Here is a 13138-nt window from a genome sequence, read left to right as displayed (position 1 = left end):
CCTCAGAACAACGTAATTATCAAACATCCCCAGAATTGTGTTCCTAGCATATTAAAGTTAGTGGAACCTTTGTGGGATAATCTGGCCATCTGATGTGTATGGGGGCCTCTTGCGGGGGTTCAGACTATGATGCCCAGAGCCTCCAGCTCACTCCTGTGTATGGGGGCCTCCTGCGGGGGTTCAGAGTATGATGTCCAGAGCCTCCAGCTCAGTCCTGTGTAAGGGGGCCTACTGCGGGGATTCAGAGGATGATGCCCAGAGCCTCCAGCTTAGTCCTGTGTATGGGGACCTCCTGCAGGGGTAGAGAGGATGATGCCCATAACCTCCAGCTCAGTCCTGTGTATGGGGGCCTCCTGCGGGGGTTCAGAGTATGATGCCCATAACCTTCAGCTCAGTCCTGTGTATGGGGACCTCTTTTGGGGGTTCAGAGGATGATGCCCAGAACCTCCAGCTCAGTTCTATGTATGGGGGCCTCCTGCAGGGATTCAGAGGATGATGCCCAGAGCCTCCAGCACAGTCCTCTGTATGGGGACCTACTACAGGGGTTTTGAGGAGGTTGCCCAGAGCCTCCAGCTCAGTTCTGTGTATGGGGACCTCCTGCGGGGGTTCTGAGGAGGCTGCCCAGAGCCTCCAGCTCACTCCTGTGTATGGGGGCCTTCTGCAGGGGTTCAGTGGATGATGCCCAGAGCCTCCAGCTCACTCCTGTGTATGGGGGCCTTCTGCAGGGGTTCAGTGGATGATGCCCAGAGCCTCCAGCTCACTCCTGTGTATGGGGGCCTTCTGCAGGGGTTCAGTGGATGATGCCCAGAGCCTGCAGCTCAGTCCTGTGTATGGGGGCCTTCTGCAGGGGTTCAGTGGATGATGCCCAGAGCCTGCAGCTCAGTCCTGTGTATGGGGGCCTTCTGCAAGGGTTCAGTGGATGATGCCCAGAGCCTGCAGCTCAGTCCTGTGTATGGGGGCCTTCTGCAGGGGTTCAGTGGATGATGCCCAGAGCCTGCAGCTCAGTCCTGTGTATGGGGGCCTTCTGCAAGGGTTCAGTGGATGATGCCCAGAGCCTCCAGCTCACTCCTGTGTATGGGGGCCTTCTGCAGGGGTTCAGTGGATGATGCCCAGAGCCTGCAGCTCCATCCTGTGTATGGGGGCCTCGTGCAGGGGTTCAGTGGATGATGCCCAGAGCCTGCAGCTCAGTCCTGTGTATGGGGGCCTCCTGCGGGGGTAGAGTGGATGATGCTCAGAGCCTCCCGCTCCATCCTGTGTATGGGGAAGTTGGGAGAGATGGCGTCTAATGTGAATGGCCAGTGTCAGGCTTGGGATAGGCGGCAACAGTGCCACACAACTGCAGGACTCAGAGACGTTGTGCGACCAAAACATCTCTGTGACTTGATGTCTCGTGACTATTTTACATCTGCTGTGAAAAAGCCAAAATTGCAGACATGGATAGTGGCAATCTGCACGGTTGCCAAGTCATGTGTGAATGCGACCAACAATTGAACAGGCTGGGGTTTTTTGGACCAAAATCAGGATGGTCATCTCAGTAACCTGAGGCTCCGTTCCCACCGGGGGCATTTGGGGAGTTTTTGATGTTGCAGTTTTTCTGCATCTATTATGTAAATTCAGTTACTTGTGTTTTCTCCTTCTGTTTTTCCTTCTGTTTTTTTCGTGTGTTTTTATCACATTTTTGATTCTGCGCTGTCAGATATTAAGCTGCTTTGTTTTTATTATTTCCTGGTATTTGGCTTTGTCCTGTGCGGATAACGTGTTTTACCTGGGGATTTTCTTTATCTAATGCAAGTCTATGGGGAAAATCTGCACCTATATCATTGACCTTGCGCAGGTGAGAAAATAATCCGCATGGCTGGAGATTTCTATAAATCCATCCACTTTGCTGAAACTGGAAGATTCTCAGCATCAAAAACTCTCCAAAAACTCCTGGTGTGAACGTGGCCTAAGCCACCCTGCATTCGTGACCTCAGGCTTTCCTCGTGGCTGTATTGTGCCGCGATGGAGAGTATAATATATATTAGTATGAAGCCTTTCACAGCCCCGGACGAGTGTTTGTAGGAAGATGCCATAAGATGCGGCGTTACCGGATAACGTCTGAGCGCCCGGCTCATTGGTCGCTGACGGTAATTATCACCATTGCTAATTATTACATTGCTGTCCGATATCTTTATTTATCAGCCGCCGACGGCATAAGACAATACACAGCAAAATCGTCCTCCAAAAAGAGAGGATTCAACACATAAATAAATGGCGCTAATTGTGAGAACTCGCCCGAAATATTCCAGGTCAGTATCAAAAGGCAACATTCAAAAAAAATGTACATTCCCTCCAGCGCACAAAGGGTTAAAGAATCAGCCGGTGAATTTCCTTTTCCTTTTTTTTCTTTTTTCAATTTACATTTTTGGCTTAAAGTGGGAGCTGGGAGGAAAATAATGCAATTGGTGACATATTCTAGGAGAGCAGTTACAACGTGTTAAGTACTTGAGAATCTCATATATTCTCTCGGCCTCTGGCAACACACATCTGCCTAATGTTAGAGTTTAAATATCCTTTTCCATTTTACATGCATTCAAGTCTCATTTGAGGGAAATGAAACGGTATTATTAAAGGGAGATTTTGCACAAATGGCCTGAATTTGACATGTCAGGTTCAATGAGGCTGCTACATATGTAACAAGGAGAAGGGCTCAAAGGCGACAAACCTCTTTGGAGAGAGAGTCCCTGATTCAGAAATTAAATTTGCATGCGGCGTACCCGGCGTCCTTCACTCCCCGGCTGTGACAGGCGGTCTCCACGGCCGAGAGCAGCGTCTGCCCCTGCCCCGCACAATCCTGCACCCCTCACTCATATTCAACAACGGCGCTTTCATTATATCAAGCTCCGGTGCTGTTTTATTCCAGGTAATTTTAACTTTGGAGCAGCCGATGAAAGTAAAGTATAGACACATTAACTCCGAACTTATACCGCGAAGAAACCGGACATATAACTGTGATCATACACCGCTTCATGGAAACTGATGCGTTTCGACAGGGTCCTCGTCTTCTGCAGCCCCCCTCATCTGTGATACATTACATTGTGGGGACAAGCTCAAAGGTGGCCTCATTGTTCCAGAAGGCGTTCTGCCTGTCAGGGTCTGTTCACACTGTAACGTTTGGTTACATTACTTTTGTTTGCCAGAATTTTTTTATAAAACTTGAAGTTTTTGCTTATTGCGATTCCAAGGTTTCAGGTTCTACAGAATCTGAACACCTAAGAGGACAATTACACTGTGTGCAGAATTATTAGGCAAATGAGTATTTTAAATTTATCACAATACTTTTTATACATGTTGTCCTATTCCAACCTGTATAGGCCTGAGAGCCAACTACCAATTAAAGGAATATGAAAGTAATAAAAAACGTTTTATTACCTTCATATTTTGTATGTAAATAGCAGGGAATGTGGTCGCCTTGCCCTATGTACGTCTGCATATTTCCGTGGTATCACGTGATACCATGGAGCGAAGTCCCCGTCGCTCATTCTATCCTGCGCGCATTGCAGCAGGCTTTGTTTCCGGGTGTTCAATCGCCGGCATGCGCAGTGCGCGTCTGAAACTGACAAGGAGAACCCGGAAGAGAAGCCTGCTGCAATACGCGCAGGATAGAATAAGCGACAGGGACTTCGCTCCATGGTCTCACGTGATACCACGGAAATATGCAGACGTACATAGGGCAAGGCACCGCCCCTGTGACCACATTCCCTGCTATTTACATACAAAATATGAAGGTAATAAAACGTTTTTTATTACTTTCATATTATACAATTTTTCAACACAGGGATGGGTCGGGAGGTGTAATTAGGGCACACATGCGTCTGCTGATAGGTCAGAACGCATATTCTAGGTGACAGGTTCCCTTTAAGTAAATCAGGTGATGTGCATCTCTGTAATGAGGAGGGGTGCGGTGTAATGACATCAACACCCTATATACGGTGTGCTTAATTATTAGGCAACTTCCTTTCCTTTGGCAAAATGGGTCAGAAGAGAGACTTGACGGGCTCTGAAAACTCCAAAATTGTGAGATGTCTTGCAGAGGGATGCAGCAGTCTCGAAATTGCCAAACTTTTGAAGCGTGATTACCGAACAATCAAGCATTTCATGGCATATAGCCAACAGGGTCGCAAGAAGCGTGTTGGGCAAAAAAGGCGCAAAATAACTGCCCTTGAATTGAGGAAAATCAAGCGTGAAGCTGCCAAGATGCCATTTGCCACCAGTTTGGCCATATTTCAGAGCTGCAACGTTACTGGAGTATCAGAAAGCACAAGGTGTGCCATACTCAGGGACATGGCCAAGGTAAGGAAGGCTGAAAAACCACCACCTTTGAACAAAAAACATAAGATAAAACGTTAAGACTGGGCCAAGAAATATCTTAAGACTGATTTTTCAAAGGGTTTATGGACTGATGAAATGAGAGTGACTCTTGATGGGCCAGATGGATGGGCCAGAGGCTGGATCAGTAAAGGGCAGAGAGCTCCACTCCGACTCAGGCGCCAGCAAGGTGGAGGTGGGGTACTGGTATGGGCTGGCATCATCAAAGATGAACTTGTGGGACCTTTTTGGGTTGAGGATGGAGTGAAGCTCAACTCCCAGACCTACTGCCAGTTTCTGGAAGACAACTTCTTCAAGCAGTGGTACAGGAAGAAGTCGGTATCGTTAAAGAAAAACATGATTTTCATGCAAGACAATGCTCCATCACATGCATCCAACTACTCCACAGCGTGGCTGGCCAGTAAAGGTCTAAAAGATGAAAAAATAATGACATGGCCCCCTTGTTCACCTGATCTGAACCCCATAGAGAACCTGTGGTCCTTCATAAAATGTGAGATCTACAGGGAGGGAAAACAGTGCACCTCTCGGAGCAGTGTCTGGAGGCTGTGGTGGCTGCTGCACGCAATGTTAATCGTAAACAGATCCAGCAACTGACAGAATCTATGGATGGTCGGCTGCTGAGTGTCATCATAAAGAAAGGTGGCTATATTGGTCACTAATTTTTTGGGGTTTTGTTTTTGCATGTCAGAAATGTTTATTGGTAAATTTTGTGCAGTTATATTGGTTTACCTGGTGAAAATAAAGAAGTGAGAGGGGAATATATTTGGCTTTTATTAAGTTGCCTAATAATTCTGCACAGTAATAGTTACCTGCACAAACAGAGATCCTCCTAACATAGCCAAATCTAAAATAAAACCCCCACTCCAACTTCCAAAAATATTAAGCTTTGATATTTATGAGTCTTTTGGGTTGAGAACATAGTTATTGATCAATAATAAAAAAAATCCTCTAAAATACAACTTGCCTAATAATGCTGCACACGGTGTACTGTTTTCTTAAATTCCTGTATTTTGGGCTAAACACCATCTTTGCATTCGTTGCCGCCTTTGTCTTTTACAAGCTCTTAGGGGTACTTTGCACACTACGATATCGCAGGTGCTATGTCGGTGGGGTCAAATCGAAAGGGACGCACATCCGGCGTCGCTGTCGATATTGTAGTGTGTAAAGCATTTTTGATACGATTAGTGAGTGCAAAAGCGTCGTTATCGTATGATCGGTGTAGTGTGCGACATTTTCATAATTGCGCAGCAGCGACGGTATGATGTTGTTCCTCGTTCCTGCGGCAGCACACATCGCTGTGTGAGAAGCCGCAGGAGCGAGGAACATCTCCTACCTGCGTCACCGCGGCTCACGCCGGTTATGCGGAAAGACGGAGGTGGGCGGGATGTATACGTCCCACTCATCTCCGCCCCTCAGCTTCTATTGGCCGCCTGCCGTGTGACGTCACTGTGACGCCGCACGACCCGCCCCCTTAGAAAGGAGGCGGGTCACCGGCCAGAGCGACGTTGCTGGGCAGGGGAGTGCATGTGAAGCTGCCGTAGCGATAATGTTTGCTACGGCTGCTATCACAAGATATCGCAGCTGCGACGGTGGCGGGTACTATTGTGCTCGGCATCACAGCATCGGCTTGCGATGTCGTAGTGTGCAAAGTACCCCTTAGTTCTTTACTTTGCTTTCTCCAGATTGCGGTAACGGGGAATCGGCAATTTTTTTTTCGTGTGGATTTCGTAACAGATCTGCTCCAGAATCACCATCAGTGACGGCTCCAGATTCTGTGTGAATGTTTTATACAGTTAGGTCCAGAAATATTTGGACAGTGACACAATTTTCGCGAGTTGGGCTCTGCATGCCACCACATTGGATTTGAAATGAAACCTCTACAACAGAATTCAAGTGCAGATTGTAACGTTTAATTTGAAGGTTTGAACAAAAATATCTGATAGAAATTGTAGGAATTGTACACATTTCTTTACAAACACTCCACATTTTAGGAGGTCAAAAGTAATTGGACAAATAAACCAAACCCAAACAAAATATTTTTATTTTCAATATTTTGTTGCGAATCCTTTGGAGGCAATCACTGCCTTAAGTCTGGAACCCATGGACATCACCAAACGCTGGGTTTCCTCCTTCTTAATGCTTTGCCGGGCCTTTACAGCCGCAGCCTTCAGGTCTTGCTTGTTTGTGGGTCTTTCCGTCTTAAGTCTGGATTTGAGCAAGTGAAATGCATGCTCAATTGGGTTAAGATCTGGTGATTGACTTGGCCATTGCAGAATGTTCCACTTTTTTGCACTCATGAACTCCTGGGTAGCTTTGGCTGTATGCTTCGGGTCATTGTCCATCTGTACTATGAAGCGCCGTCCGATCAACTTTGCGGCATTTGGCTGAATCTGGGCTGAAAGTATATCCCGGTACACTTCAGAATTCATCCGGCTACTCTTGTCTGCTGTTATGTCATCAATAAACACAAGTGACCCAGTGATATTGAAAGCCATGCATGCCCATGCCATCACGTTGCCTCCACCATGTTTTACAGAGGATGTGGTGTGCCTTGGATCATGTGCCGTTCCCTTTCTTCTCCAAACTTTTTTCTTCCCATCATTCTGGTACAGGTTGATCTTGGTCTCATCTGTCCATAGAATACTTTTCCAGAACTGAGCTGGCTTCATGAGGTGTTTTTCAGCAAATTTAACTCTGGCCTGTCTATTTTTGGAATTGATGAATGGTTTGCATCTAGATGTGAACCCTTTGTATTTACTTTCATGGAGTCTTCTCTTTACTGTTGACTTAGAGACAGATACACCTACTTCACTGAGAGTGTTCTGGACTTCAGTTGATGTTGTGAACGGGTTCTTCTTCACCAAAGAAAGTATGCGGCGATCATCCACCACTGTTGTCATCCGTGGATGCCCAGGCCTTTTTGAGTTCCCAAGCTCACCAGTCAATTCCTTTTTTCTCAGAATGTACCCGACTGTTGATTTTGCTACTCCAAGCATGTCTGCTATCTCTCTGATGGATTTTTCTTTTTTTTCAGCCTCAGGATGTTCTGCTTCACCTCAATTGAGAGTTCCTTAGACCGCATGTTGTCTGGTCACAGCAACAGCTTCCAAATGCAAAACCACACACCTGTAATCAACCCCAGACCTTTTAACTACTTCATTGATTACAGGTTAACGAGGGAGACGCCTTCAGAGTTAATTGCAGCCCTTAGAGTCCCTTGTCCAATTACTTTTGGTCCCTTGAAAAAGAGGAGGCTATGCATTACAGAGCTATGATTCCTAAACCCTTTCTCCGATTTGGATGTGAAAACTCTCATATTGCAGCTGGGAGTGTGCACTTTCAGCCCATATTATATATAGAATTGTATTTCTGAACGCCCGCAGGATGAACATCTGCCCTCCTAGCACTCGCATGGAGCGGACGGAACCCCTGCAAGATGCATATTTTCCCTCCTAGCACTTGCATGAGACGGACAAGACCCCCGCCAGACGCAATCTGCCCTCCTAGCACTCGCATGGGGCGGACAGGACCCCCGCAGGATGCATATTTTCCCTCCTAGCACTTGCATGAGACGGACGGGACCCCTGCTGGACGCAATCTGCCCCCTTAGCACTCGCATGGGGCGGACGGGACACCCGCCGGACACAATTTGCCCTCCTAGCATTTGCATGGGGCGGACGGGACCCCCGCAGGATGCATATTTTCCCTCCTAGCACTCACATGGGGCAGACAGGACCCCCGCCGGACGTAATCTGCCCCCATAGCACTCGCATGGGGTGGACGGGACCCCCGCAGGATGCACATCTGCCCTTGTAGCACTCGCATGGGGAAGACGAAACCACTGACGGACGGACATCTGCCCTCTTAGCACTTGCATGGGGCGGACGGGACCCCCACAGGACGCACATCTGCCCTCCTAGCACTCACATGTTGCGGACGGGACCCCCACAGGACGCACATCTGCCCTCCTAGCACTCACATGTTGGGGACGGGACCCCCACAGGACGCACATCTGCCCTCCTAGCACTCGCATGTTGCGGACGGGACCCCCACAGGACGCACATCTGCCCTCCTAGCACTCGCATGTTGTGGACGGGACCCCCACAGGACGCACATCGGCCCTCCTAGCACTCGCATGTTGCGGACGGGACCCCCACAGGACGCACATTTGCCCTCCTAGCACTCGTATGGGGCGGTTTTCTTACCATTGACACAAACCCATTATTCAAGCAATGAACCACACGTGTCACATTTCAATAATTTCCAGCAAAACATTGGAAGTAATTTGTAGCGAGATTATTTATCAACGCTGTCATGTGCAATGAATGGTTTCGGCGCGGCCTCCATACCAGTAAATATGATGGTTATTAGCGGCATCTGACGGGGCTAATGCCGGGACGTAAGGTGCGCACTGCACCTCATTAGATGTTAATGAAGCTCTTCCCATCCGGTGCAGGAGTCGTCGCTGGTTAAAGATGCCCCAGTGAAGGTGACAGAGAGCTCTGGCCTTTGCTGTAGATTAGCTTCAATTGCCTCAATGCATGGAATAGATTGGATGTTATCTATCATGGCGCGGCCCGGGTCGTTATTTAATAATTAATAGAGAGCTCTTATTCTCCGGAGCCTGCTAAGGAGCTGATTGCAGCACGGCCATGGCCGTCCCTCGCCTTCTTAACTGCGCGCTCACTTGACGGAATAACCCCATCCTTTTTCATTTGTCAGCGGGATCACAATGGAAACGTGTCAGGTATATGATTTAGGGTTCTTCCTGTTTCCCATTAAACTCCAGGATTCCCCCTCCTCCGCACCCGGCTACCTTACCGTCTTACCTCTCACCACAGCTCCCTCCGTGCCCCTCACTTCCTTGATGGCTTTCTGGAGGCCCTTAATTGCTTCTCTGCATTTAAACCGGTGGGCTAAATTGGTGCGGCTCTTTATTAGGTTGGACGAGACCCAAATTACACCATCAATTACACACTCTCTGTCTGAAATGCTCATACGAGGTGTCAAAGGGGGAGAAATGAGAGAAGGGTCCTTCCATAAAGCCAGACCCCCAGATTACCTCTCTTCTACACACTGGGACTGAGCAGACGCAGCGGCGACACGTGATCACACAGTAACACACTGACCGGTCTGAATCCGTCCATCCCCGGCCTTGTGCCCCCATTACATAGTAACACACTGACCGGTCTAAGTCCGTCCATCCCCGGCCCTGTGCCCCCATCACACAGTAACACACTGACGGGCCTGAGTCCATCCATCCCTGGCCCTGTGCCCCCATCACACAGTAACACACTGACGGGCCTGAGTCTGTCTAGCCCTGTGCCCCCATCACATAGTAACACACTGACCGGTCTGAGTCCGTCCATCCCCGGCCCTGTGCCCCCATCACATGGTAACACACTGACTGGTCTGAGTCCATCCATCCCCGGCCTTATGCCTCAATTACATAGTAACACACTGACCGGTCTGAGTCCGTCCATGTCCGGCCCTGTGCCCCTATCACATAGTAACACAATGACCGGACTAAGTCCGTCCATCCCCAGCCCTGTGCCCCCATTACACAGTAACACACTGACCGGTCTGAGTCCGTCCATCCCCGGCCCTTTGCCCCCATCACATAGTAACACACTGACCGGTCTGAGTCCGTCCATGTCCGGCCCTGTTCCCCTATCACATAGTAACACAATGAATGGACTACGTCCGTCCATCCCCAGCCCTGTGCCCTCATTACACAGTAACACAATGACCGGTCTGAGTGAGTCCGTCCATCCTCGGCCTTGTGCCCCCATTACACAGTAACACACTGACCGGTCTGAGTCCGTCCATCCCCGGTTCTGTGCCCCCATCACATAGTAACACACTGACCAGTCTCAGTGGGTCCGTCCATCCCCGACCCTGTGCCCCCATCACATATACCCCACCAGTGACTCCGGCCAGTAGCGGGCACCATATCTGCGCCACATCTGCTCGGAGGATATTGTGCATGTGCGGATTTCAGGCCGTGATGGCGGCCTGGAGATAACATTGTGCGCAGTCGGTGCTGCCGCGGCGGAGTCTCCCTTGGTTGCTTGTGGTTAATATGCGCAGACTTTGTCGTGTATTCTGGCCGGTATGGGTGAGGTGCTGCGGCCATCTACAGATAATCCACTCTTTGGATATAGAGTGATGGCTAATATTCATGGTCTGGCGATTCTCCCCGTCCGGGGGTGTAGACCGCCATGTGACTGCCGCTCCAGTCGGGGTTTCCCTTTACCTGATGTTGACTTGTATTAGTTTTTCCAGTTCTTGTTCCATATGTTCTTGTAACTCCCCGGGACGCAGCAGGACCTGGCAGATGGGGCAGATCGGGGCTTGGCTGTCAAAAAGGGCGACTTTCTTTTTACCTGGAGAGAAATAAAAGCACAACTGTTAGGATGATACCTGACAATTCAGACGGAAAGTTCCATGGCACATATGGGGTTAAATAGCTTTTCCTAGCAGGATCCCTGTATATAAGGAGACAATCCGTGGCCCCCAGTCATTGGCCCCAGTTCAGCGTCCTATATACTGGGCATAATATTCCACCTGCTGTGTTATCGGGTCTGGTGGGATCTATAGGTATAATGCCGGCACGGCCGTGATATACGGCACCTCCTCATTATGCCGCACTCAGTGTACGGATGACAGGGGCAGAGACGAGCCGTGATGGAAGCATGCAATAAAAATGCAAATCGCTGCTAATTAAGATGTTTATTATAAAACAATGCTGATCTTAATGCCAACCACGTGGAGACTGACGGGGCAAGACTGCACCGAAGCCGGCCATAAATAAACGTCAAGAGTCCCTTCTCAGCAGGAAAGCCTCTCCTGCGGAGCCCCACGTAACCGGCGTGCAGCACTTTTCCTGGGGGGGGGTTTCTGAGCGCCAGCTAAAATCATCTGCACCTAATGGTCACACGCCCCTACAACACCAGCGCCCCTGCAGGCCGCAACAGGAAACACAGCCTCTCGCAGGAACAAAGCATGGATCTCATGGCAAATGCATAATTTAGTGCTACCCCGGGGTTCCACTTTAGGTTTATAATCAAGTACATCCCCTGCAGTTAGAAATTACACTCCTAGATACACAGCGATCCATCTAACGTGGGTGTCAAATCTGTTCCGCTACGTAGTGATCCATCCCGTCCACATAATATGGGAGACATAATATTCCTGACAACTTCAGAAAGGAGCTGGAATACAAGCCTCATTGGTTGTCACCCCAAACAGATGTGGCCAAATAAATCGATGAGTAACGCTGGCGCTCACGAATCCACAGTCTAATACACAGCGCAGACGATCACAGAGGTTCATGACTGTCCAGTGTATTGCTTGGCCTACTTTGTGCCCGATATTTGGTGCAGGGTGTCATTTTAGGCCGTTCCCCTTCCATAATATACCGTACTCCCCTGTCAGTGAAGCCAAGCCCCCTTGTCAGACAAGTGTATAAAATACATAGTGTATATGGGGCAAGTCATGAAGTCTTTTGGTGCAAATTACACCAGGGGTTTGCACATTTTGCACATTATATCCTACTCACAAAGATTTTGGGATATTTGGCTTTCAGGTGAACTTTCAGGATGATCCTATAACGCCCTCTGACCTTTCCAGGTGACCTTAATGTGACCTCTGCACTTTTGGATGCTCTTGTCCAACAGTTTAATGTTTCAGTTCTTTTTTCACAACTTGCTGTTCTCTAATAAGGAGCTTAAAGGTAAAATTCACAGGAGGTGTTTGATCCATGAGTCGCCCAATAAATTTCAGGGTTCAGTTAGAATTGGTATTAATCAGTCCTCCTCATCATGAGACCCAAACGACACCTAACAATTGATGAGCAGTACCACGCCACTGTGAGGCTTCAAGCAAGAGGTTCTCAGACAGAAGTGGCCACTGAGCTTAGAGTGTCAGAGTGTCACCAGCAGGTTGTACAGAGACTGGAAGAGTCACAGAAAGGCAGAGAAGTAGACACAGCTTAGAATCTCACAGTGTGTCACCAGCAGGTTGTACAGAGATACAGAGACTGGAAGAGTCACAGAAAGGCAGAGAAGTGGTCACAGAGCTTAGAGCGTCACAGTGTGTCACCAACAGGTTGTAGAGAGATACGCAGAGAAAATGGAAGAGTCACAGAAAGGCAGAGAAGTGGCCACTGAGCTGAGAGCATCACAGAGTGTCACCAGCAGGTTATACAGAAATACAGAGAGACTGGAAGAGTCATAGAAAGGCAGAGAAGTGGCCACTGAGCTTACAGTGTCACAGAATTTCACCAGCACGTTGTACAGAGACACAAAGACTGGAAGAATCACAGAAAGGCAGATAAATGGCCACAGAGCTTACATTGTCACAGAGTTTCATCAGCAGGTTGTACACAGACACAGAGAGACTGGAAGAATCACAAAAAAGGCAGAGATGTGGCCACTGAGTTTAGAGCGTCACAAAGTGTCACCAGCAGGTTGTACAGAGAGACTGGAAGACTCACAGACAGGCAGAGAAGTGAACGTCCTCTGGCCACATCCACACTGATGACTACTTTCTTGTGAAAAATGCCCTTCAAAACTGGATGATGAATGCCACACAATTCCAGGCACATTTAAGGGAGGTGAGAGGCACCAACGGTCACATCAGACCATTAAAATCCATTTACATCAGCATGGTCTGTGTGTTAGATGACCTGCGAGGTTACCGACTGCATCTCCAGGCACCAGTGTCATCTACGCTCATGGAAGGACCAGTGGCCTCAGAGCTGTCACCA

The 13138-nt window shown here is 48.7% G+C and overlaps 1 protein-coding gene across 2 annotated transcripts in view; it reads right to left on the bottom strand.

The window, feature by feature from the left end:
- RNF220 (ring finger protein 220) overlaps positions 1-10748 on the bottom strand; it is a 129245-nt gene extending 118497 nt beyond the window's left edge. For both annotated transcript variants that reach the window (XM_075320201.1, XM_075320202.1), the window contains exon 1: positions 10625-10748. In XM_075320201.1, coding sequence (XP_075176316.1) covers positions 10625-10665 — 41 coding nt within the window. In that variant the 5' untranslated portion in view covers positions 10666-10748. The remainder of the gene's footprint in view (positions 1-10624) is intronic.
- Between the last annotated feature and the right edge of the window lie 2390 nt (positions 10749-13138).

The sequence above is a fragment of the Anomaloglossus baeobatrachus genome, chromosome 8 (genome assembly GCF_048569485.1).
Source record: "Anomaloglossus baeobatrachus isolate aAnoBae1 chromosome 8, aAnoBae1.hap1, whole genome shotgun sequence".
NCBI lineage: Eukaryota > Metazoa > Chordata > Amphibia > Anura > Aromobatidae > Anomaloglossus > Anomaloglossus baeobatrachus.
The sequence above is the reverse complement of the archived record's forward strand: the minus strand, read 5'-3'. Positions and strand labels throughout refer to the sequence as shown.